Below are 26785 nucleotides of genomic sequence, written 5' to 3'. Positions count from 1 at the left end.
CAAACATAACAAGAGGGTAGATTATAGCACTGAAAACCCCTGAGACGTGTACAAGCACGGGGGCCTAGCAGAGGGCCGCCAAACACTACCAGTGGAACTATAACCACCTTAGGCAGACCCCCACCAGGCAAGAAAATGAAAAACAATAGAAAAACCCCGCAAAAGTACACCGTCTCCAGAGGCAACAGAAACCGGCCGCCGCTTAGGTGGCAGGCTGCGCAACACCTTGACGCCCTAACCAGCACAATACCAATCCCTACCCAGGGCCAAACAAGGGCCCCAAGCCCCAGCTGGCCCCAAGGGCGAGGCAAATGCCGAGCAGCAAGAACCTCTACGGGAATGGTTCCCGAACGCCCCAGGGAAGATAACCCTGTAACGCAAGGGCAGTACTCACAGGGCGCTTAGGGAAGTCAGCCTCTAAGCACATGCAGCCCCGGCACTGATGAAGTACTCCTGGCCACCGCACACCACAACACACGGCAGTGAACGCCACACAAGGCAAACACCGCCTAGGAAACTGAGGCCAGAGAAGCGTCAATCCCGGTTGACATTAGCGAACGAACTGGAGCTTGGCAGCCGGCGCGGTAGGTCCGGGGCTCCCCCCTCCCCCTCCCGGGGTGGGGAGGGCTGCGCGGACGATTGGCGCGGCAGTAAAGTGTGATGTTTGCTTGTTTCCTTGGGATTGTAGGGAGTTTTCTACCTCTCTGTTCGGTTTTTGTTGTAGTTTCTTACCATGTGGGGTTTGTTTTGTTACGCCTACCTTTCTGGGTGCCTAACCCCGGTCGATGGCAGATAAGGAAAACCCCCAACCATATGGGGTTTTCCAGGGCCATTGCTCCCTGAAACCTCTCTGAAGGGGCCAGGTTCTGGCGCTGGTCCCTGGTAGGTCTGAACTCCTTAGCTAATGTCCCGGTCTAACATAACACACATTAGCCCGATAAGCTCCAGGGAGCCGTAGGGGCTCCCCACAGAAAAGCAAGCCTGAAGCCCCACCACCAACTGTGCCAGTCCCAGAACTCTGGAGAGGAACGTGCCAAGAAGTGACCCAGAAGTCCATGGACACCAACCAGGCACCCGGCCCCAACAGAAGCCGGACCGGAGACAACAGTCCTCCAAAGAGGGCAAAGGATCCAGGGTGCAGACTGAACAAGTCCAGAAGAAACGCAGATCTACAAAGTCCAGTGTCTGCATTAGAACAGGTGGGAACCCAGGAAGGATGGGGCGGATCGACCACGTCCAAACACACACACACCAAGAAGACAGAACGAAGCACAGGGGAAGACTCCCACCCCGCCAGCCCCGAATCCCCCAAAGGGGGAGAAGCCGCCCGACGCCACCAGAGGCCGGAAGAAAACCAAAAATGCCCACGAACTGCGGGACCAAGCGAGAGGCAACAGAGCAAGCTGCCCCCCCCCCTCCCCCAGTGCCCCATCAACAGCGAAGGGAACGAAGCCCCTCATAAAAGAATATATATATAAATACACACACACACATATTATATATATATATATATATATATATATATATATATATATATATATATATATATATATATATATATATATATATATATATACACACATACATACACATACATACACATACATACACATATATACACGTAAATACACATGAAAATAAAAATAAAAATAATTAAGGAAAAGAAAAAGACAAGCTGCCGAACAGAGAGCACCGTGCCGGCCAGACAAAAAAGGAACCAAGAAAACACAAAAACTTCAACAAAAGGCCCACCACGACAACAAAAAACCCCAAGGCCTAGGCACAACCACAATACGTGCCAGGACCCAAAAAGCCAGGAAGACCCCAGAACCCCAGAAGGCAGAACTGGGGGAAACGAGGAAACAGAACCCCGTAAACCCACAAAGGGGGCCCAAGAGGAAGAAATCTCTGGAACGAAACCAAAGAACCCAAAGGAACCCGTAATCGAACCTGGGGGAGCCCTAACTTACACATTTGCCGGCGGAAATTAGAAAGGACAAAGTACAGCACCCAGACAGAACCCCCAGGGAAACGGCCAAAATGGACCGAAAACCGAGGGACAAGGTATGGGAGCAAGCATAAACAGACAGGGGCCCGTAGCCCAAGCCCCAGGGCCCACACCCACAGACAGAAAATGCAAAAATTTGGGTGTAAAAACCAACACCCAAGCATTGGGTGACGTCTTCTGTTCCCAGAGGAACAGAAGACGGGTAAAACACCCCAGAAAAACAAAGAAACAGCAACAGGAGAAGAAAACCCCTGAAAGGAAGTGAAAAACTCACCCAAAATGCTAGCTCACACACCCAGACACCGGTAAACAAACCGCAGGGCCTCTGGTGGCCAAGCGGGGAGTTATCCTCAGAAAGAAAATGGCCACCAAACAAAAAACCCTTGACTGACGCAATAGAGCTAAAAACATGCCAGCAAATGTGGGAAGTAAGCAGACTAGAGGAAGGAAAAATCCGCCCGGAAACAGAAGACGCAGGCATGGGCAAACAGCTCCAAAACTACTACCTTGAGGTGCATCCTTACCTTGAGATGCTTCAGGGGCTTAGCTTCCCCGCGGCCCAGTCGTCGACCATACCTCCTGGTTGCTGGACTGATCAACCAGGCTGTTGGATGCGGCTGCTCGTAGCCTGACGTATGAGTCACAGCCTGGTTTTTTTTTTTTTTTGAGATATATACAAGAGTTGTTACATTCTTGTACAGCCACTAGTACGCGTAGCGTTTCGGGCAGGTCCCTGGAATACGATCCCCTGCCGCGAAGAATCGTTTTTTCATCCAAGTACACATTTTACTGTTGCGTTAAACAGAGGCTACAGTTAAGGAATTGCGCCCAGTAAATCCTCCCCGGCCAGGATACGAACCCATGACATAGCGCTCGCGGAACGCCAGGAGAGTGTCTTACCACTACACCACGGAGACTGTGATCAGGTTGATCAGGTATCCTTTGGAGGTGTTTGTCAAGTTCTCTCTTGAACACTGTGAGGGGTCTGCCAGTTATGCCCCTTATGTGTAGTGGAAGCGTGTTGAACAGTTTTGGGCCTCTGATGTTGATAGAGTTCTCCCTCAGAGTACCTGATGCACCTCTGCTTTTCAACGGGGGTATTCTGCACATCCTGCCATGTCTTCTGGTCTCATGTGATGTTATTTCTGTGTGCAGGTTTGGGAACAGCCCCTCAATTATTTTCCATGTATAGATTATTATGTATCTCTCCCGCCTGCGCTCAAGGGAATACAGATTTAGGCTCTTTAGTCGGTCCCAGTAGTTTAGATGTTTTACTGAGTGGATTCTAGCAGTAAAGGATCTCTGCATACTCTCCAGGTCAGCAATTTCTCCAGCTTTGAAAGGGGCTGTTATTGTGCAGCAGTACTCCACTCTAAAGAGCACAAGCGTTTTGATAAGTATCATCATCGGTGCAGCATCTCTAGTGTGAAAAGTTCTTGTTATCCAACCTGTCATTTTTCTTGCAGTTGTGATGGCTACTTTATTGTGTTCTTTAAAGGTAAGGTCTTCCGACATGAGTACACCCTGATCCAGATCCTTTACATTGCCTTTTCGTTCTATGTTATGATTTGCCTGAGTTTTGTACGTGGTTTCCGTTTTTATATTTTCATTTTTTCTGTAGCGCATGAGCTGGAACTTATCTTTGTTAAACACCATATTATTTTCTGTAGCCCATAGAAAGACCTGATCTACTTCTAATTTATTTCTCTCTCTTTATCTCTCTTTATCTGAGTTTATCTCTCAGAATGTTCGGTAATGTTTATTGTTTGTGATGTGTATCGATGTACAGGCATACCTCAGTTTAAGAGTTTAATTGGTTCCTGGAGACGCCTCGTATTCCGAAAACTCGCATTCCGAAGCTAATTTCCCCATAAGAAATAAGGGGAAATGAATTAATCCGTTCCTGACTACCCCAAAAACCCCACATCAAACTAAATTTTTATACCTAATTCATCTAAATAAACCTACAAAACTATTGTTCCAGTTATTACTTACCTTGCTGTTGAATGCTCTAGGCGTATGGAAGATGGTGAGGAGGGGGGAGGAGAAAAGGAGTTACTGTTTGGAAGGGGAGTCCCTTTCCATTATCACATCAGGCAGTGAAGACCTTTCTGGTGTGCTCTCCCTGGGACGTTTTATCTGAGTGCCACTAGGTCCTGGTTGAGGCTCACTGCTCGATTTCCTCACCACAAATCTGTCCAAACCCTGGCTTTCTCACAAATAATGGCCTCCGAAACACTGTCACCCCTTAACTCCTTGTCGTGTATCCAAATTAATAACAACTTTTCCACTTCAAGTATTTGTGGTCTTTGTTTCGTTATTGTTCTGACTCCTTTTGCCACTTTAGCACTCATAATCTCATTTTTCTTCTTAAGTATAGTGCCTATTGTTGATGTGGCTTTGTTGTACTGCCTACAAAGTTCAACAACACGTGTACTGTTCTCATGCTTCCGAATGATCTCTTGTTTCTCCTCTATTGTCATCCTCACATGGGCTTTCTGGCCTTTATCCTTACCACTGGCTTTCTTGGGACCCATGGTGAGATATATAATAACAAATTGTATAGTCAAATCACCAAAAATCCAACAAAACACTGAAAATCCCCGAGAAGAATTGATGTGGGGTAGTCACTGGGCGCGAGACAATGGTAAACTGAGGGGCGGAGGGGTGGAGGGGCGACGATCGCCGAACCACCACGCGCTGGGTCGGCCTGTACGCGTATCAACAAACTCGCGTCCCGAGGTAACCCTCGCCTTCCGAGACATATTTTTCGAGGAAATCCTGCTCGTCTTCCGAAAAACTCGCATACAGGGACACTCGCATTCCGAGGTACCACTGTATGTATTAACACGATGTACTGAATGGGGTGAGAATAGCTTGAGCTACCTCATCCCTTTGTGTGTATTTTACCTCAATAAACTTACTTCAATTTCAATTTCAATTCAATTTACATATGATTGGAGGTTTGCCATGTCCTCTATGTTGCCTACTCTTATGAAGATCCTAGTGTCATCTGCAAAGGATGATACAGTGCTATAGGTTGTGTTCTTGTCTATCTCCGATACAAGGATGAGAAAAGTACTGGAGCAAGCACAGTACCCTGGGGGACTGAGCTCTTCACGGTTGATGGGCTGGATTTTATTTTGTTGACTATTACACATTGGGTTCTGTTAGTACTAGCGGGCATCCCCCACAGCCCCGGGAACCCACAACACAGGTCCCGGGGCAGAGCCGTCCTCAACGCCCTCCGCCCTTAAAGAAAAGGAAGAGTCCAGGGAAAAGGCAGCAAAGAAAGGACCACTGGTAAGACCCAGAAGCCTTGGTAGGAGGAACAGGCTCGAAAACCTCCGTCACCAACCCGAACGAGGCAGCCCTCGAAACCTCCCGAGTCTCAGCACCAACTAAACCCCGCCCCGACCCCAAAACCCGCAGACGGTCAGGAGCCAGGAACAGGGAGGGGAAAGGGGCGAACAGCACCTAACCAAAAGGGGGCAGGCCCGGGGCAACCGGGTGGGAAACCAGCCTAGCGCGTTGCAGCAACCTAAACCGAGCTTGCAACGCGGATGCCGTCTGTACTCTGAACAGGAAGAACATCAGCATCAGGAGAGTACTGGAGAACAAGCAAAGAACACAACTCGCAAGACTCCAGGTCAAGGTGTCAGTGACCCAACAGGCAGCATGACAGAGGTAAAAGTGGCAACTGTCTCCTGGAGACAAAGGCACAGCAACCAACGATGCCGTACAAGACGGGATGGAACCCGGAAGACACATCGAATGGTCCACCGAGCCCTGGCAGGGTTTTCCAGGGCCCATAGGCTGACTGCTACGGGAAGCCCGGGTAAGATGTTGCTAACCTGTTAACACCCAAGCTAACAAGGGATAGATGCAACACAAAACCTCGGCGATGTGTACAATCATGGGGGCCTAGCAGAGGGCCACCAAACACTACCAGTGGAGCTATAGCCACACTAGGCAGAACCACCACCAGGCAAATGAAAATAAAAACAAAAGAAAAACCCCACAAAAGTACACCATCCCCAGAGGCAACAGGAACCGGTCGCTGCATAAGTAGCAGGTCGCGCAACACCTTGATGCCCTAACCAGCACAATACCAGTCCCTACCAAAGGCCAAACAAGGGCCCCAAGCCCCGGCTTGCCCCAAGGATGAGGCAAATGCCGAGCAGCAAGAATCTCTACGGGATTGGTTCTCGAACGCCCCAGGGAAGATAACCCCGTCACGCAGGGGCAGTACTCACAGGGCGCTTAGGGAAGGAAGCCCCCTGAGCGCATGCTGCCCCAGTACTGATGAGGAACACCTGGCCACCGCACAACACAAAACACGGCAGTGAGCGCCATGAAGGCAAACACGGCCTAGGAAACTGAGGCCAGAGAAGCGTTTGTCCCGGTTGACATTAGCTTGCGAACTGGAGTGCTATGTAACCGGTGCGATGAGGTCCTGGCCCCCCTCCTCCCGTCTCAGGGAGGGGAGGGCCGCACGGACGAGTGGCGCAGCAGTAGTGTGTTACGTTTGCTTGTTTTCTTTGGATTGTAGGGAGTTCTACCTTTCTGTTCGGTTTTTGTTGTTAGTTTCCAACCATGTGGGGTTTGTTTTGTTATGCCTACCTTTCTGGGTGCCTAACCCCGATCGATGGCAGATAAGGAAAACCCCCAACCACAGGGGTTTTTTTTCCAGGGCCATTGCTCCCTGCAATCTCTCTGAAGGGGTCAGGTTCTAGCTCATGGTCCCTGGTAGGTCTGAACTCCATAGCTAATGTCCTGGTGTAATATAACATAAATTATCCCGATAAGCTCCAGGGAGCTGTGGGGGTTCCCCCCCCCACAGAATATCCATATTCCTATGAGTAGGAATCCAACCTGGTGAGGTTCTAGAGCACCAGCAGGATTGAAAAAAAGTGGTACAGGAGCCCCAATCTTGACCAGTCCAGTCAAAAGGCATCTACTACTAGGGCCTTGCAATTGGGGAATGGAGCTGTGTAAAGAGAAAGACACAGATTACATGGTGACACAAAGAGGTATACTTATACCTCCAGGCACATGTATGTTTCACAAAGCCGAAGGAAGGAGGCTGCATTGATGAACCACTCTGTGCAAATGAGAAGGAACTGACAGAGACTGTGTGCAAGAACACTGGACACTCATTGAATATGAACTGTAAGGAGACTGAAATTTTGAAAACCCAACAGAAACATACACAGAGTAATCATATTATTGTGATATATCAATGAGAAAATCCACAGGATTTTAAAGCGTGCATCTGGGAATACCCAGTGCATAGGTTCGAATCCTCATCACAACTCCTGTGGATTTTCCCAATAGAAGTCATAGAAGTCCAGCCATAGCCACCATAGCATAGCAGCAACCCATAGTGTTCAGCACTAAATGACAAGGGACTGAATTGAACATCTCTGGTTGAGGCAATAAAATACTGGAGAACAGTCCAAATGGAGCTGAAGCATGGAGCCCAGAGGAATCTAAACTCTATGTGGCCTCAACCGTGGAGCCCACAAAGCAGAGGCAACCAATGAACTACTGCAGCAGTCAAGTGACCTTAACTGCATCAGAGTAAAACCCAACAGCTCAGATCCCTGGAAGGGGTGAGCCCTTTCCCTGGAGGGGGATGAGTCCTGTAGTGGCGATAGCAGATAAATTCAGATAATGGAACTTTTTGTTTACTGTATCATAAATTAACATTTAAATATAGCTGTAAAATTATATTTTATGACAAAAGTTTTTATTCACAGTATCACTATACCTGTTTTTGTTTCCTTGACAACCTCCATAATCAAATTCATAACATTCATCTGAAGAACTATCATAGTAATATTGACGGAAACTTCCACTGCATGGCCCAATAACTAGAGGTAGCTGGCAGACATCTAGAACATAATTAAAGTTTATTAGAAATAAAGTACATTCAACAGTACAATACAAAATAGACAACAATGTCAATGGCATACAAGTCTGCTTATTAGTTACTATTGTCTTTGTTTTATGCTGCACACACTGTACACAAGTCCCCCAACTACGAATGGGTTAAGTTCAGAAAAGGTGTTTGTAAAGCAATTGTTTGGAATGTGGAACAAGATTTCCCAAAGGTGCAATACTATAAATGGGGGATTTTTACGGACCACCAAAAGTAAATAGTTTTGGGACATAATATAAAACCAGCATTGAATGTAATGAAACGCCATTTTCTGGGTGAAACCCGGAGGCTCCCCAGAGCTTACTAGGCTGATATGCTAATGTCAGACTTTGGCATCAGTCATGTGTATGGTGTTCTGTGGGCCTACCGGGAACCACGAGCCAGAACCTGGCCCCCTCAGAGAGGCATGGGGAGCAATGGCCTATAGAAACCCCCGTGTGGTTGGAAGCATTCTATGTCTGCCATCGACCGGGTCAGGCACCCAGAAAGGTAGGCATCCCAAAACCCCTATTCTGGTGAAAATATTGCTACCAAAAGTCGAACAAGTGGATAGAACTCCCCTAAAAGAAACAAGCAAATGAGCATGATGTCACACGTCAATACGTCGCTGTCTGTGCAGCTCCCCCCTTCCTGGGAGGGGGGAAAGGGGAGCACCAGACCCCTCCCGCTGGTTATCCACCTTTCAGTTCTGAAGCTGGATGTCAAAACACACAAAAAAACGCCGACCGGAGGGAGAGAGGGATGCCCGGGAGCCCCCGGATCTCACCCAGAAAATGGCGTTTCATTATATTCAACGCTGGTTTTCTGGGGGAGCCCCTGTGGCTCCCCAGAGCTAATTACCCACAGACAAAAGTAGAGTGACATACCCGGGAGGTGGTCGCTGCTCACTCCTCAACTCGAAGGCGAGACAACTGGTTGCAACCAACCCAAAGTGACACAGGCCCAACTAGGCCCAGGATCGTTCACAAAATAACGAGCAGCCAGGACCCTGTTCGACCGCCAAAATCCCCGCGCCTGAATGTCAGTCAACATGTTGCCAAGACGGGGGCAAGAGCAGTGAACGTGCAAATGTCATGGGCATGGGGACAGACCGCAGGCTGGCTAGCCTTAATAACCCTGCAGACGACCAGGGAGACCCGCACCCGCGAACAGGGAAGAAGGGAAACCAGATCAACCCAAAGTGCATCCCAGGACACAAAAGCCGTTGCGCGCAATGAACGGCGGAGGGCCGTAACCGGGCAGAAAACACGATGCACCCCCGGCTCGACCAACCAAGCATCAACAACCGAAAGACCCCTTCGGAAAGCAGCAGTCTCATTCTTTGCCAGAAAAGAAGGAGACAGCTGCAGACGAACAAACCTATCGCCACGACTGAAGGAGCAAAAAACCTCCTACGTCAGAGGAGAGCATGAAACACTCTGACCCAACCCCCAGAGGCCAATGCCAACAGAAAGAGAGACTCAGAGAAACAAACCTGAATCAAAGGGGCCACAACAAACTGTGGAGAAGGTGGAAAAGAGAGCACCCTGCCCAACGACCAGGACGGCTTAGGCGGAGCATGAGCAGGTCAGAGGAGAACAATGCACGAGACAGCTTGCGAAACGGCACAGACGTAACATCAATACCGAAAGAAAGCTGATGCAGCTCCACCACCGTCGCACGTCACGAGGCGACAGTATGGGGCAAGATGACGGCCCCGAACCCCCACAAGAGAAGGACAAGACCATGCCAACAAACGCAACTACCTAAGAAGGGACAGAAGGAAAAGAAAGAACTGCCAAAATTCCCCACACTGTCGCCAAGAAGAAGCACGCAGGTGGGACACCAGCAACGAAGTCACCAGATCATCAACAGAAGGTGAGGGACTTGAGGCAGAACCAAACCAGCTCTGCCATGGGCCAATCAAGCCTAGGAAGAGGCGGAGCCGCGGGAAGATCTCGGGTGCGACTACGGAGCCAGCAGAGCCGGAAACCCAAGCCAGCAAGGAGAAAATGGAACTGTCTGCCGTACATCCTGACGCCAGCGAGCCCGCCAGGAGATCGGGTCCAACGGGTCTGACTCAAGACTAGAAAAGGGACCCCGCGAGAATGAAAATGCCAACAGGCAGGGTAAGCCAGAAAAACAGGAACCCAAACCTGGCAATAGGAGAGCCAAAAGGCACAAAGAAAACACAACAATGTGTAGGATAAAAGAGAAACAGAAAACACAGAAAAGACCAGAAGAACAGCCCCTGTACCAACGGCCAGGGACAAGAGCGTAGAAGGAAGATGAGGAACATAGAAGGCAAGGAGCAAACGGGAATGAATGTGACATGACCAACAACATACAGAGCCGCCGGTCATGTCCCAACAAGCCACACCAACAACACACAAAGTAGCTCGAGACATCTCAACACAAGACAAAATGGAAAAAAAAGGTGCAAAGGTATGCCACCAGACCAGTACCCAAACCAAGGAGTATGAGCTACGAGGATATGATCACCACAGTCAAGATTCTCAAAGGACGAGATAGGGCAGAGAAAGACCAACTACGGGACCCCAGGGGCACACGCACCAGGGGGACACCAGTGGAATGAGAGCCCAAACGAGCCACAGATATGTTGGAAAAGGTATTGCAGTGTCTGAGTAGGAGACAACCGGTACCATGAGGAAGCAGTGTGGTGGAGGACGACACTACACACAGCTGCAAGCGTAGATAAGATAGAGCCCAGCAGGCTCAGAAACCCGCACATTAGCGATTGACAGGTGAGAAGTGGGACCAATAAGCCAGAGCTCAAAGTCCCGCAAACACCACTAGGGAAGTACAACTAGGTAAGTACAGAAAATCCAACGTTTATGGAAGGACTAAGCCAGGCCCTACAAGACGGGCAAGGAATGAGTGATCCCGATAAGACCACAAAATACGGGGCCGTATTTTGTGGCCCTGCGTCCCCCTGCTATTATACCCTGCATCCTCCCCATGGGGCAATCCAGAACACCCCCAGTAGCTATGGGGCATGGACTGGAGAAGTGAGAGGAGTGAGAGGTAAAACACCTGAGAGAAAAGGACACAGAACACCAGCACATGTGCACACCGCCCATATCAAAACAAACTACCACGGCCCATGCACAGCCGCAGAGATGCCAGATGTAGTTCGCTAGAAGTTGAAGAAAAAAAATCACGAATGTGACCATAAAAACAGACAAAATATTGTTGGTAATGATAGATTCCCATTTCAGAATACACAGGTCAGCTGCGAACAGCAAGCGAAAAAGAGTAGTAAGTAGCAAAACACACATAGAATTGCTCTGCATGTGGGCTACAAGTAGCTCAATCGGGCCATAAGGAGCCCAAGCTGGCAACCCTGTAGCGCAGGACAGGAGGTCCGAACCGCACAACCCGCTCAGCAGGAAGGCACCAACAAGAAACATGGAAAGAAAATGAACAGTGCCGAGACAGAGTACAGAGAGAAGATACAATAACGAAAGAACGAAACAGGACCGAAACCCGAGAAGAAGCACGGAGGAGGACCAACAAGCCCTAGAAAGGACCGGAGGGTAACCACACCTGAAGACGACAAACGTTCCAATAGTACGGGAAGAAGCAAAAACCTTCCTGAACCTTCGAGAACCTATAGAAGCAAGTGTAAAGCATAAAGGCACAGTCGCACCCAAGACCAAAAGTCATGCCGAACCCCGAGAAGAGGGGAACACGACAGCGAAGGTCCATCCCGAGAAGGGCAGAGAAACGAATAAAAATACCCACCGATAGGACGGAACCGACGGATCCAAGGGACAAGGAACCGAACCCGAGGAGGGGCCAACACCCAACAACTCGTACAGAGAGGGGGAAGAAAAAACCCCACTCCTCATAACCGCAAGCCCTGCCCAGAGAGTAGAAAAACCCCGGCAGGGTCCAATGGGGCCCGAGGCCCCCCAAGTCAGCCCCTCACAAGCCCAGGGAACCCACACAGCACGCCCCGGGGCCGAGCCGTCCCCCCCCAAAGCCCCAAGTTCACAAGACAAAAGCCGGGGCAGCCAGAAAAGTACTAAGAAAGGGAGCCCACTGGCAGACTCATACAACATGGCTGGAGGAACAGGCTCGCATGCCTCTGTCGCTACCCCGGAAGGGAAAATCCTGAGACCGCCCGAGTCTCAAGACCATCGAAGCCCCGCCCCAACCCCGAACCCACAAACGGTAAGGACCCAGATGCAGGGAGGAAGGGGGGACCGGACTAGACCTCAACATGGGAATAACATGGGAATGACAAGGGGGCGCGGAAGGAAACAAATCCAAAGCGACCGACACCCCCAAGCCCCGTTACACCAACCAAAAAAGAGGGCAGCCACGGGGCTTCCGGGGAGCAAATACCGAGCGCGTTGCCACCACCAAAACGCAACGTGCAATGCCCATGCTGCCTGCACCCGCATAGTCAGCAGAAGACAGGGTAATCGAGCCACAAACAAGCAACAAAACTCGCAAGGCTCGGGGTTGAAGGTGCCACCAACCCCACAGGCAGCAAACGGAAGCAAAAACAGTGAGAGTCACCCTGAGACAAGGGTGACTCTCACAAGGGTGCCAATTCCTGGCGAGCAGACACACGGACCGGACTGGGAGCCCACACCAGCCAGTTGTCGAGGTAGGCCAGAACCCGAACACTTAAAAGATTCAGACGGGCCACCATGACCCGGGTAAGGCGTGTGAAAACGCAAGATGCCAGATTTAAACCGAACAGAAGGTAATGAAAGTGTTAACCCTGACACCCCACAACAAAACCGAGCCAGTCCCTGAACCTCAGATGAATCAGGATGTGCCAATAAGCGTCCTTTAGGTCCAGGGACACCATCCAAGCACCTGGCTCAAACAGAAGACGGACTTGGGACAAAGTAATCATCCGAAAGGAAGGGAATTAAACCCACAGGTTGCAGACGGGCCAAGTCCAGAATGAACCTGAGGTCTGTGCAGTCACTTTTCTGAACTGGAAACTGGTGGGAAACCCACCTGAGGGACTAGGTTGTTTTGACCATGCCCACGACCGAATGCAGGAGAAGAGGCTTGCCCCGCCAAACTCAAACCCCCAAAGGAGGAATGGCCACCCAACACAACCGCAGGCTGCATGAAACGACCCAAAAGGCCCACAAATCCTGGAACAAGGTGTTAGTAAACAGAGCACGCCTCCCGCCCCCCCCCCATTGCCCCATCAATGGTATTAACGACGAAAAGGCTGATGCCCCTTATGGAAACCCAACCTTCGCACAGAACGAACACCGCGCCGACCAGATGAAGACGGGTTGGCATGGTGATGTCATGCTCGTTTGCTCATTTTCATTTGGGGAGTTCTGTCCACTAGTTCGGCTTTCAGTAGCAATGTTAACCAGAATAGGGGGTTTGTTTTGGGGCGCTTACTTTTCTGGGTGCCTAACCCGGTCAATGGCATATATATAAAATTCTTCAAATCATACGGGGGTTTCTATAGGCCATTGCTCCTCATGCCTCTTTGTGGGGACCAGGTTCTAACTTGTGGTCCCCGGTAGGCATAGAACTCTATGCACATTGACTGATGCCAAAGTCTAATATACCCATATGCCTGGATAGCTCCGGGGAGCCTCCTGATCTCAAGCAGAAAATGCCTTTCATTACATTCAACGCTGGTTTTTATTTTTTCCACTGCCCATCACAGAGGTTAATATATGGTCACCATACAACTTTGGTGTATGGTGACCACATATTCCAGCTTTGGTCTAACAAAGGTTGTGAACAATTTCTTTAGTATTTCCCCATCATGTAATTAAAGGCAATTATGAAATTGGAAAGAGTAGCATAGGCTCCTCTCATGATAGGCAATTATGAAATTTGAAAGAGTAGCATAGGCTCCTCTCATGATATTCTTTATGTGGTTCTCAGGTGATAATTTTCTATCTAGAACCTCCCCTAGATCTCTTTCTTTATAAGAATTTGTTAAAAGACTTTTCAAGTAATTTCTAGGTTATGTGTGGTCTATGTTCTCCTATTCCAAATTCCATAACATGGCAATGTTATGGATTTACATTAAATTCCATTTGCCTAGTGGTACACGTATTTTGTCCAAGTCTTCTTGAAGGTCATGACAATCATCTAAGTTTCTTATCTTCCCTAGTATCTTAGCATCATCAGCAAACATGTTAATATAATTCTGTATTCCATCTGGTCAGGCCATTTATGTATACAATGAACATTACTGGTGCAAGAACTGAAGACTGTGGTACTCCACTCGTGACATTTCTCCAGTCCGATACATTGCCTCTGATTACTGCCCTCATTTTTCTATCAGTTAGAAAAATTTTCATCCATGATAGAAGCCTCACTGTCACTTCTCCAATATGCTCCAGTTTCCAGAACAACCTCTTATGTGGAACTCTGTCAAAAGAATTTTTAGGTCCTGATAGATGCAGTCAACCCAACCAACACTTTCCTTTAAAATCTCTGTGGCTCGATCATAGAAAATACATAAATCTGTTACACAGGATTTTCCAGATCGACAACCATACTGTCTGTATGTTATTATATAATTAATCTCCAGGTGTTCCACCTATTTGGTTGTAATTATTTTTTACAGTATTTTGACTATTACACTTGGTCCGTGGGGTTGTTGATGCTTGGGGTACATCTTGTTTTGTTTCATGTTGCGGCTTTAAATCGCTACCTGAGGGGCCACTGGTTCAGTGACAGTGGATGCACTCTGGGTTGCTCCAGTTTCCCTGGTTCCCTGTTCCAGGGCTCATGTCTCTCAAGTTATCCACAGGATTATCAGGTCTAGCCAGTCTGAGGTCTACCCTCGTGACCATGATGTGAGGAAATATGCTGCTCTCGCTGCTGTATTTGGGAATATGTCGTGTGTTGACACGTGATTCAAGCACGATTTTGGAAATCGAACAGGGTCCTGGCCATTCGTTATCTTGTCAATCTTCTGGGCCCTCTGCGGCCTTGTGTTGCTTTGGGATGTCTTGTCACAACCTGTTGCTGCTTTGGGACGTCTGTCACAACTTCTTGTTGCTTTGGGACGTCTGTCACAACCTGTTGCTGCTTTGGGATGTCTGTCACAACTTCTTGTTGCTTTGGGACGTCTGTCACAACCTGTTGTCGCTTCATCTTGAGATATGCAAAGCTGCTGCCTCCTGGGTCAGTCCCTGTTTTTACTTGTATGTGGGTAGATAGCTTCTGGGAGCCGATGGGGCTCCTCACAGAAAATCTGCCTTGAATATAATGAAATGCCATTTTCTGCACGAGCCCTGGAGGATTCCTGACACCCTCCCTCCCTCCGGTTGGCAGTTTTTCATCATTCTCAAAACTGCAGGGTGGAGCAGCCGCCTCTCTTGAGTGGACTTCCCTCTCCCTTATGTTGGGGAAGGGGGGAGCACTCACAAGGGGGGAATGCTAGTTGGATGAAGATTTGCTTGTTTTATTGTTTTCTTTTGGGGGGGCGTTCTTTGGCTCTGTTTGGATAAAGGTTGCAATTTTCACCAGTTGGAGGTTTGTATTGTTACGCCTACCTTTCTGGGGGTATACCCAAGTCGATGACAGACATGACATACTCTAAATGTAGAGTGCTCATATGGCCATTGCTCCCTGCGCTTCTCTGAAGGGGTCAGGTTCTGGCTCGTGGTCCCCCGTAAGCACAAACTCCAGTAACTGATGTCCCCAAACTACTAGAGCACATATTAGTCTGGATAGCTTCAGGAAGCCTCTAGGGGCTCGCTCAGAAAATGGAGTTTCATTAAATTCAATACTGGTTTTATGAAGATGATATATAAGATGAGAAGTTACTCTGCTTCTCAGTGCTTATACATTGAGAATTTACTCTAATCCTAAATTATATTCCCAACTAAAGTATATGTGCTTCATGGTTAGGAAAGTTATTGTGATAGCCTTAATAGCATCCTTAAGTTGATAGGCCTTAAGGCCACCAAACTAAACATTTTCTAACTCAATAAATGTTTTGCTATCTAAGTTGTATGTTTTGTTAAGTGTTGTGCTTATGAAAATATTTTTAATAAGTTCTTACCAAGAGCTTCACCACATTTATTTTCACAGTCTTGTCGTGATAAGAAGCGATTTTCATTACCATCACAGCCTCCATACAAGAACTGCTTACAGACACCATCGTTGCTATCATAATGCCAATATGCTTTCAAGTTGTCACATGTGCCTTGGTGTTTTTCAAGGAAGCAGAATTCTGCAAGAAAAAAATACATATCTAAGGTAACAGGCAGATTGGTTGAATGATTAGTGCTACTGATGGATGAAATTGGAAAAATAAGGCACTGACTGCAATGAAAAGCCACTTTGTGTGGCACCTCAAAGAGAAAAGAAAAGCATATGGGGCCAAAGATCAACCCACAACCAAAATGAGCTTTTTATAAAATCATAAGCATCAGAAACAAACCATTGCTCTATATGAATGAAATAGGAAGGAAGGTAAACAATCGCTTCTTCAACTGACCCAGTTACCACCAGGTCACAGCTCAGGTCACCCAGTCTCATCCAGCCATCCTCCTCACTATCTACAGTAGAGATAAAAGCTGCAGGGATCCTGGTAAGCTGACTGTGATGCTGTCATAAGCCAGCATCACATGGGAGGACACATGTGAACAGATTTTTTTTATATCACATGACTGGTGATATAAAAAAAAAAGTCACCAGCCATGAAAACATTAAAGGAACATCCTCCTTTTACTACAGTTTGATTGCTATGAAAGAGTTGTCATTTCACCATGGATAATGATGGATTCTTTACTAGCCAGCATAAAACTGGGACTTCATATTGTAACTAGAACACGAACCAGGACATTGGCATGAACTGTGCCAACCCGACACAGACGAAGCTACTGCAGAAGGCACATGCAAACCTGCCTCAGACTCCACCAAAAGCCTACTTCGACCAACTCCTGGTGAAGCTACCTGCCCAGCCAGAGTGCCTTGAAACATGAGTGACGCCACCGAAGACAAGAAGGCCCCAGATCGAAAGACATGACCTAACCACAGTACTCCTCCCCCCTCCCCGCCCAGAACAGGAGGAGACTGAAGGAGAGATGGACAAAAACCAGCATTCAATGTAATGAAATGCCATTTTCTGGGTGAGTCCCGGAGGATCCCCAGAGCTATCTATGGCTGATATGGATACCCTAACTATTTTGCATCAGTCGATGTGGGTGGAGTTCTAGGCCTACCGGGGACCATGAGCCAGAACCTGGGACCCCTCACAGAGGCATGGTTTAGTAATGGCCCATAGAAATGCACATGTGATTTGGAGCACTCTATATCTGTCAACGACCAGGACAGGCACCCAGAAAGGTAAGTGCCACAAACCAAACCCCTATTTTGGTTAACAAAGAATATAGAGAAATGAGTGGACAGAACTCCCCAGAAGAAAAACGAGCAAACAAGCATGACGTCACACGAGTCGTGCTGCATGTCTGCACAGCTCCCCCCCTCCCTGGGAGGGGGGAAAGGGTAGCCCCAAACCCTTGCGCCGGCGATCCCCGCTCCAGTTCTAAGGCTGGGTATTAAAAATCATGAAAAATCCAGAGTTGAATGTAATGAAACGCCATTTTCTGGGTGAGTCCCGGAGGCTCCCCGGAGCTGTCCAGGCTGAATGGATATGTATAACTTTCTGGCATCAGTCAATGCATGGAGTTCTTGCCTACCGGGGACCACGAGCCAGAACCTGGCCCCATCTAGAGAGGTACGAGGAGCAATGGCCTATAGAGACACCCCTTATGATTGGGAGCATTCTACGTCTGCCATCGACTGGGATAGGCACCCAGAAAGGTAGGCGCCCCAAAACAAACCCCTATTCTGGTAAACTATTGCGACCGAAGACTGAACAGGTGAACAGAACTCCCCAAACACTAAATTAGCCCTCATGACGTCATCATGTCGCCGCGCTGCCATCTGTGCAACCCCCTCCTTCCCGGGAGGGGGAAAGGGGGAGCCCCAGACCCCACTGTCGGCGACCCAACCATTAGTTCTTAGACTGAATGTCAAAAATGCGAAAAACACCGCCGACCGTAGGGAGGGAGGGATGTCGAGGAGCCTCTGGTCCTCACCCAGAAAATGGCGTTTCATTACATTCAACGCTGGATTTCTGGGGGAAGCCCCGTCGGCTCCCCGGAGCTAACTACCCAAAGATAAGGAAAAAACAGGGACTTACCTGGGCGGCGGTCCGTCCTCACTCCTCAACGCGAAGGCGAGACAACTAGTGGCTTTAGGCATTGTATGTACTAGCTCTATCTATAAAGCCAACAAACTTTGTAAAATCTCTTTATGTATGTACCTTACCTAAATAAAAATTATTATTATTATTATTATAACTGGCTGCAACCGCCGACCCAAAGCAACGCAGGCTCGATGAGGCCCAGGAAAATTCACCAGGTAGCGACCAGCCAGGACACTGTTCGATCTTCAAAAACCCCAGGCCCGAACGTCCACCCAAGACATGTTGCCAAAGACAGCCGCCAAAGCAGCAAACTTACAAACGTCGTGGGCCCGGGGAAAAAACCACAGGCTGGCTACACTTAATAACCCTGCGGACAACTTGAGAGACCCGAGCCCGGGAACAGGGAAGAAGGGAAACCGGATCAACCCAGAGCGCATCCCCGGCAACAGAAGCCGTGACGCGCAAATAACGGTAGAGAGCCGCAACCGGACACATCACATGATGCACCCCCGGCCTGACCAACCAAGCATCAACAACCCACGGCCCCCTCCGGAACACAGCCGTCTCATTCTTCATCAGAAAAGAGGGAGACGGCTGCAAACGAACAAAACGACCACCAGGACCGAAAGAGCAGAAACCCCGGCGCCAGAGGAGAGCATGAAGCTTGCCAACCCGACCCCCCGAGGCCAATGCCAACAGGAAAAAAGCCTTGGAAAAACAATCCCGAATGGAAGGGGCCACCACAAACCTGGGCAGAGAGAGAAACGAGAGCACGCGGTCCAAAGACCAAGACGGCTAAGGCGGCGCATGAGCAGGCCGGAGGTGAAACAACACCCGCGATAACTTGCAAAACAGGGCGGAAGTAACATCAACCCTGAAAGCAAGCTGAAGCGGATTTGCCAACGCCGCACGATACAAAGCGATAGTATTCGGCATAAGATGACGGTCCAGAAACAGCCAAGAGAGAAAGGACAGAACAACCCTATCAGAGACCAACAACGAAGCCACCTGTGCACCATACAACGAATGATAAACCCGAGTCAAAAACACCAGACGCGAAGACTCGAGGAGAAGATGGAACCAGCCTCGTACAGGGCTGGACCGATCTGCTGAAAGAGGCGGAGCCGCGGGAAGACCCTCGGGTACGGACACCGAGCAAGCAGCGCCTGAAACCAAGGCTGGGCCGGCCACCATGGGGCCAGAAGGACAACACGACCCTGGTAAGTCTCCAAGCGAGTCAGGACCTGGAGCAACAGCAGAACCGGGGGAAAGAGGTACAGGTAACCCCACCTCGCCCAGTCCAGCCTGAAGGCGTCGACCCCGATGGCTTTGCAGTCGGGAAAGGACGCCACATAAACCGGGAGACACCTCGACCACTCCGACGCGAAGAGATCCACGTCCGGAGTCCCGAACATCCGGCACAGCCAACGGAAGGAGTCAGCATCAATCGTCCACTCCGAGGACAGGGGACGGAACCGAGACAGGCCGTCTGCCAGGACGTTGGACACCCCCCGGACATGAACCGCCAGGAGACTCAATCCCCGAGAACTCAGCAGACGAGTCACCCGAAGTGACCAGCCCCAAAGAGCCAAGGATCGCATCGAACCCCCTCGGTTCAAACAATGAACCACCGGGGAGCAGTCCGAATGGAGCCGGATCGTCGATCCGCGAGTGACTCGAATCCTTCGGAGCGACATCCACACTGCCGCGAACTCCTGCACCGTGCTGTGAGCCTGACGGAAAGACGGAACCCACCGCCCCTGGCCGGCCTGGTGAGCACTGGTCACAAAACCCCAGCCAAGAGATGACGCGTCTGTGTACACATTGAGCGAGGGCACGGGAAGGCGCCAAGGCACCGAACCCCAAAAAACCTGAAGAGGAAGCCGGCGACGCAGCAACCGACGCAAAGTCCTCGGGGGTCGAACCCAATGATCGCGAGAGAGGCGGAAGGGCCGGCCCCGAAGGAACCAGAACAGCCGACGAAGCCACACCTGACCCGGTGGGTAGACCATCATGGCAAAATTCAGGCTCCCGCACAAACTCTCGAGCAATCGCCTTGTGACCCGGGAACCCCTCAGTAACGGGCGAAGGCGGGACCGCAGGCGCAAGAGAGCCGCCGGAGGAAGAGACAAGGAAGCAGCACAACCATCCCAAACCAGACCCAGCCAAGACTGAACCTGAGAGGGAACCAGATGGGACTTCCTCCAGTTCACCAAGAACCCGAACCTGGCGAGCTGGGAGAGAACCAAATCCCTGGCGAGCAGACACGCGGACTGGCTGGGAGCCCAAACCAGCCAGTCATCGAGATAGGCCAGCACCCGAACACCTAGCAGATGCAGGCGGGCTACCATGACCCAAGTGAGGCATGTGAAAACGTGTTGCGCCAGATTCAACCCGAAGGGAAGACAACGAAAGCAGTAACCTTGACGCCCCACAACAAAACCGAGCCAGTCCCTGAACTCCGGATGAACCGGGACGTGCCAATACTTGTCCTCGAGATCTAGGGACACCATCCAAGCGCCCCTCTCCAAGAGAAGACAGACCTGGGACAGCGTAGTCATCCGAAAGGAGGGGCACAACACCCACGGGTTCAGATGGGACAAGTCCAGAATGAAACGGAGGTCCGCGCAGTCCCGTTTCGGAACCGGAAACAGGCGGGAAACCCACCTGAGGGACTGACGTCGTTTCGATGACGCCCAAGCGAACCCCCTCCAAGATGACCCGACAGAGCACAGGAGAAGAGGCCTGCCCCGCAAGCCCCGAACCCCCCGAGGGAGGAAGAGCCACCCAACGCCACCACAGGCCACACGAAACGACCCGAAAAGCCCATGAATCGTGGGACCAGGCGAGGGCAAACCTTGCAAGCCGCCCCCCCCCCCACCGCGAAAGGGCCGACGCGCCTTGCGAGAACCAAGGCGGCGAACAGGATGGAGCCCACTCTGTCCAGCAACAGCCAGAACCGAAGGCACCACCAGCCCAGAATCTGGCACCAAAGGCCTACCCCGATGAAAAGACCCCCCGAGCCCTGGCACGACCCTTCCGGGAAGGCCCCCCACGAGCTCTCCGGAGCAACAACAACTCTGACATAGGCCGACAACTGACCAAGGCCGCCTGCAGATACTGCCCCACCGCAGACTCCCCAAACAGCAACGGACAAAAAGGCGAGGACAAACGAAGAGCCAGGGCCCAGGCGGACTCCAAGGAGGAAGCCAGCCCCGCCTGACAACACGTGAGGCGAGAAGCATAGAACCGAGAAACTGCATCACGCAGGATGGGCGCGAAGAGCTTCAACAAAGCAGACGACGCCCACACAGCCGAGGGCAGCGCACCAGACCCAGCAGCTGACCCAAGTGCTGCCACATCCAACTCGAGCCAATCCGAAGATAGCTCAAGGAGGGCAAAGAAATGCAGAGCTGAAGCAAGTAGGCCGTGAGTCCGCAAAACCTCCGCATTCAAGGCAGCCGAGAGGGAAGGAACCTGCACGTGAAGCTGCATGACACCAACATCCCACGGAAGGGCAGGGGCGAACAAACAATCATTCAGATGCTCGAAAGCGCCCCCCAGGAAAACCTGCAACGCCAAGGAAACCTCTCGCCACTCAAGCACGCGGGACCGACAGAACGTGTGCCAAGCCTCCAACGAAAAGAGAGGACAGTCTGCCAACCAGGACGACTCCAGAACCTCATACCAAAACCATCACGAACCTGGGGATCCGTACACAAAGGAACGAGGATCCATCAGGAAGACATAATCCGGGTCACACAAGAGGTAAGCCGCCAAGGCCTCCCGCACCTCTGAAGCCGAAACATGGGAAGCTGGAACCCCTCGGATCACGGAACCTAACCCAGGGAGGGGTGGACACCAAATCCAATTCGTACGCGGAGGGAGCGAAAGAGAACCCCTCTCCTTGTAACACCAAGCCCCGCTCGGTGGGCAAAAAACCCAGTCGGGGTCTAATGGGGCCCAAGGCCCCCAAGCCAACCCCTCCCCAACCCCAGGAACCTCACCCAGAGGGCCCGGGGCTGTGCCGTCCTCCTGAGCCCCCACCCCCAAAGAAAAGGTGGGAGCAGCTTACAAAGCAGGAACAAAGGGGGCCCACTGGCCAGACCCAGAAGCTTCGACAGAAGGACCAGGCTCGAATGCCTCCACCACTGCCCCAGAAGGGGACACCCCCCGAGACCGCCCGAGTCTCACAACCGACTAAACCCAGCCCCAGCTCCGAAACCCTCAGACGTTTAGGAGCCGGCAGCAAGGGGGCGGGGGGGACCGAACGAGCATCAGAAGGGGAAGGACTTGGAGGGGTGGACGGAACCAGAGCCAAAGCGACCCCCCACCCCCAAGTCCGGGTCCCTATAACCAAAACGGGGCAGTCTCGGGGCATCCGGGGCAGCGACCAAGCTAGCGCGTTGCAGCAACCTAAAGCGAGCATTTAACGCCTCAGCTGCCCCCACCCGCATATCAGGCGCAGTAGCCTGGGTGAACTGGAGAACGTACAGACAACACATGTCGCACGACTCTGGGTCAAAACAATTACCGACCCAACAGGCAGCATGGCAGAGGCAAAACCGGTGAGTGTCCCCCTGAAACAAGGGGACAGAGCAACCATCAAACTCGCAGGATGCAAGGGGGGATTCAGGGGTCACATCCATCGGACCACATAGCCCCCGTGGGGTTTTCCAGGGCCCTTAACCTTGATAACACGCTAAGAGAAGTCCAGGCAGGGTACTGCAAACCGGCACCCAAAACTACCAACAAACTGCTATAGCTGAACCCCCGGGACATGTACACTCATGGGGGCCAAGCGGGGAGTACCACCAACTAGACAATCTGGAGACAAACCCCAAGAACAGCGATGGGGACCAAACAGGCAGACCCCCCCAACCAGGCAAAAAACAAAAACAAAAGAAAAATCCCACAAGAGGACAACGTACCTAGGCGGAACAGAGCCGGCCGCTGTTAATGGTGAAAATTAGCTGTGCAGTACCCCGCGCCCCTGCCAGTGACGAAAACTACCCCCCCTACCCAGAGACAAACAAGGGCAAGAAAAAAACCCAGCTGACCCCAAGGGCGGCCAAGTACCGAGCAGTACACGGCACAGCGGAGGTAGAAACCAAGGCGACCCAGGGAAGGTAGCCCTAAGCCCCAAGGGCAGTACTTACAGGGCACCTAGGGAAGATAACCCTAGGCGCATGCAGCCCGAGCACAGTGGAATAATACTCCTGGCCCACACACCACCGGAAGGGACAGCTCACACCACCAGGAACAGAACTGCAACTGCAAACAGGAGCCAGAGGCACGACCGCACCAGATCCCATCAGCCTGAGAACTGATGGTTGGGTCGCCGACGGTGGGGTCTGGGGCTCCCCCCTTCCCCCTCCCGGGGAGGGGAGGGGGGGTTGCGCAGACGGCGGCGCGGCGACATGATGACGTCATGAGGGCTAATTTTCGTTTGGGGAGTCCTGTCCACCTGTTCGGTCTTCAGTTGCAATAGTTTACCAGAATAGGGGTTTGTTTTGGGGCGCCTACCTTTCTGGGTGCCTGTCCCGGTCGATGGCAGACATAGAATGCTCCCAATCATAAGGGGGGGTCTCTATAGGCCATTGCTCCTCGTGCCTCTCTAGAGGGGGCCAGGTTCTGGCTCGTGGTCCCCAGTAGGCAAGAACTCCATGCATTGACTGATGCCAGAAAGTTATACATATCCATTCAGCCTGGATAGCTCCGGGGAGCCGACGGGGCTCCACCCAGAAAAACGCCGACTGGAGGGAAGGAGGGTTGCCGGGTAGCCTGCGGGACTCTCCCAAAAAATGGTGTTTCATTACATTTAACGCTGGTTTTCCGGGGAAAGCCCCTACGGCTCCCCAGAGCTACTTCACCAAAGACTACTAAAGATAAAAGGGGACTTACCCGGGAGGCGGTCTTTGCTCTACTCCTCAACTCAAAGTCGAGACAACAGGCTGCAACCGCCGACCCAAAGCAACACAAGCCTGACTGGGCCCAGCAACGTTCACAAGGTAGTGTGCAGCCAGGACTCTGTTCGACCACCAAAAACCCCGTGCCCGAATGTCAGCTTAAGACATATTGCCGAAGATGGCAGAAAGATCAGCAAACTTACAAACGTCATGGGCATGGGGATAGACCGCAGGCTGGCTGGATTTAATAACTCTATGGACGACCTAAGAGACCCGAAAAAGCGAACAGGGAAGAAGGGAAACTGGATTAACCCAAAGCACATCCCCAGACATAGAAGCCGTGGCGCGCAGATAACAGTGGAGGGCCATAACCGGACACAACACATGGTGAACCCCCGGCCTGACAATCCAAGCATCAACAACCCAAGGACCCCTCCAGAAAGCAGCAGTCTCATTCTTCGCCAGAAAAGAGGGAGACGGCTGCAGACAAACATACTTATGACCATGACCAAAGGAGCAAAACCCTCTGCGCCTGAGAAGAGCATCAAGCTCCATCACACGACCCCCAGAGGCCATTGCCAACAGAAAAAGAACCTTAGCAAAGCAATCCTGAACCAAAAGGGCCACAACAAACCGAGGAGAAGAAGGATAAGAAAGCACTCTGTCCAAAAACCAGAATGGCTCAGGCAGCGTATGAGCAGGCCGGAGCCGAAACAACGCACGAGGCAGCTTGCAAAACGGTGCAGAAGTAACATCAATACCGAAAGCAAGCTGCAGTGGCTCCGCCAGCTCCGCACGATACGAGGCGACAGTATTAGGCATAAGATGACAGTCCTGGAACAACCAAAAGAGAAAGTGAGAAGCAATGACGAAGGGCCAAAAAGAACCGGAAGGACCGCCAGGAAATTTCATACTGCTGCCAAGAGGAAGCCCGCAAGTGAGAAATCAACAAGGAAGCCACCTGATCACCATAGAGATGGTGATAAACACGAGTCAAAAACACCAAATGCGAAGACTCACGGAGAAGAGCGAACCAGTCTCGTACTGGACCGGCCCGATCTCCTGGAAGAGGCGGAGCTGCGGAAAAACCTCCAAGTTCGGACACCGGGCAAGCAGTGCCTGAAACCACGGGCCAAGAGGACCACTCAACACTGGTAAGTCTCCAAGCGAGCCAGGACCTGGAGCAACAGCTGAACAGGGGGAAAGAGGTACAGGAACCCCCACCTCGACCAGTCCTGCCAAAAGGCATCGGTCCCGACAGCCTCGCAGTCAGGGTAGGGTGCCAACTAATCCGGAAGATGCCTCGACCATGCGGATGCGAAAAGGTCCACCTCCAAGCACCCAAACGTTGGGCTGAGCCAACTGAAAGAATTGGCGACGACGTCCATTCCATGGACAGGGGAAATAAACCTGGACTGGCCATCCGCCAGGACGTTGGACACCCCCCGGACATGAACTGCGAAGAGAGCCAAACCCCGAGAACTCAGCAGACGAGTCACCTGAAGCGACCAACCCCATAGAGCCAAGGACTGCATCGAACCCCCTCAGTTCAAGCAATGAACCACTGGAGAGCAGTCTGAATGGAGCCAGATCGTCGATCTGTAGGTGACCTGAACCCTCCGAAGCGCAAACCACACTATCGCAAACTCCCACACCGTGCTGTGGACTCTTCGGAAGGACGGACCCCACCGGCCCTGGCCGGCCTGGTGAGCACTAGTCACAAAACCCCAACTGAGAGACGACGCATCCGTGAACATGTCAAGCGAGGGCTCGGGAAGGCGCCAAGGCACCGAAGCCCGAAAAACCCGAAGAGGAAGCAGGCAACCCAGCAGCTGACACAAAGCTCCGAGGGGCAAACCCAGCGATCGCGAGAGGCGAAAGGGACGGCCCGAAAGGAACCAGAACAGCCGATGAAGCCAAACCCAACTCTGCGGGTATACCAACATTGCGAAGTTCAGGCTCCCGCACAAACCCTTGAACACCCTCCAGGTGACCCGGGAGTTACCCAGAAATAGACACAGGCGAGACTGCAGCTGAAGAAAAGACTCCAGAGGAAGAGACAAGGAAGCCGTCCGAGTCCCACACAAGACCCAGCCAGGACTGAACCTGGGAGGGAACCAGACGGGACTTCCGCCAGTTCACCAGGAACCAGAACCCGGCGAGCTGGGAAAGCACCAAATCCCTGGCAAGCAGACACACGAACCGACTGGGAACCCAAACCAGCCAGTTGTCAAGGTAAGCCAACACCCGAACACCTAACAGACGCAGACGGGCCACCATGACCTGGGTAAGGGGCGTGAACATGTGAGGTGCCAGATTCAACCCGAAAGGGAGACAACGAAAGCGGTAGCACTGACGCCTCACAACAAAGCCGAGCCAGTCCTGGAAACCCAGATGAATAGGGATGTGCCAATACCCATCTCTGATGTCCAGGGACACCATCTAAGTGCCTGGTTCCAACAGAAGCTGAACCTGGGACAGAGTGGTCATCCAAAACAAGGGGCAAGAAACCCAAGGGTTAAGATGGGACAAGTCCAGAATTAACCGCAGGTCCGCACAGTCCCGTTTCGGAACTGGAAACAGGCAGGAAACCCACCTGTGGGACGTCGTCGTTTCGACCACGCCCAAGCGCACCCACTCCAAGATGACCCGACAGAGCGTAGGAGAGGAAGCCTGCTCCGTTAGCCCCAACCCTCCGAAGGAGGAGGAGCCACCCAACGCCACCACAGGCCGCGAGAAACGACCTGAAA

At 51.4% G+C, this 26785-nt stretch overlaps 1 protein-coding gene across 1 annotated transcript in view; it reads right to left on the bottom strand.

Annotated features, from left to right (window-relative positions):
• The window catches only part of LOC123766071 (proteoglycan-like sulfated glycoprotein papilin), a gene marked incomplete at its 5' end in the record, with an annotated part of 493143 nt that overhangs the window by 138532 nt on the left and 327826 nt on the right, over positions 1-26785 (bottom strand). The window contains 2 exon segments of the mRNA XM_069321077.1: positions 7782-7905; positions 15973-16143. Of these exon segments, the coding sequence (XP_069177178.1) occupies positions 7782-7905; positions 15973-16143 (295 nt within the window).

The sequence above is a fragment of the Procambarus clarkii genome, chromosome 9, assembly GCF_040958095.1.
Source record: "Procambarus clarkii isolate CNS0578487 chromosome 9, FALCON_Pclarkii_2.0, whole genome shotgun sequence".
Taxonomy (NCBI): domain Eukaryota; kingdom Metazoa; phylum Arthropoda; class Malacostraca; order Decapoda; family Cambaridae; genus Procambarus; species Procambarus clarkii.
Note: the sequence above shows the minus strand (reverse complement) of the source record. Positions and strands in the feature narration are given on the sequence as shown.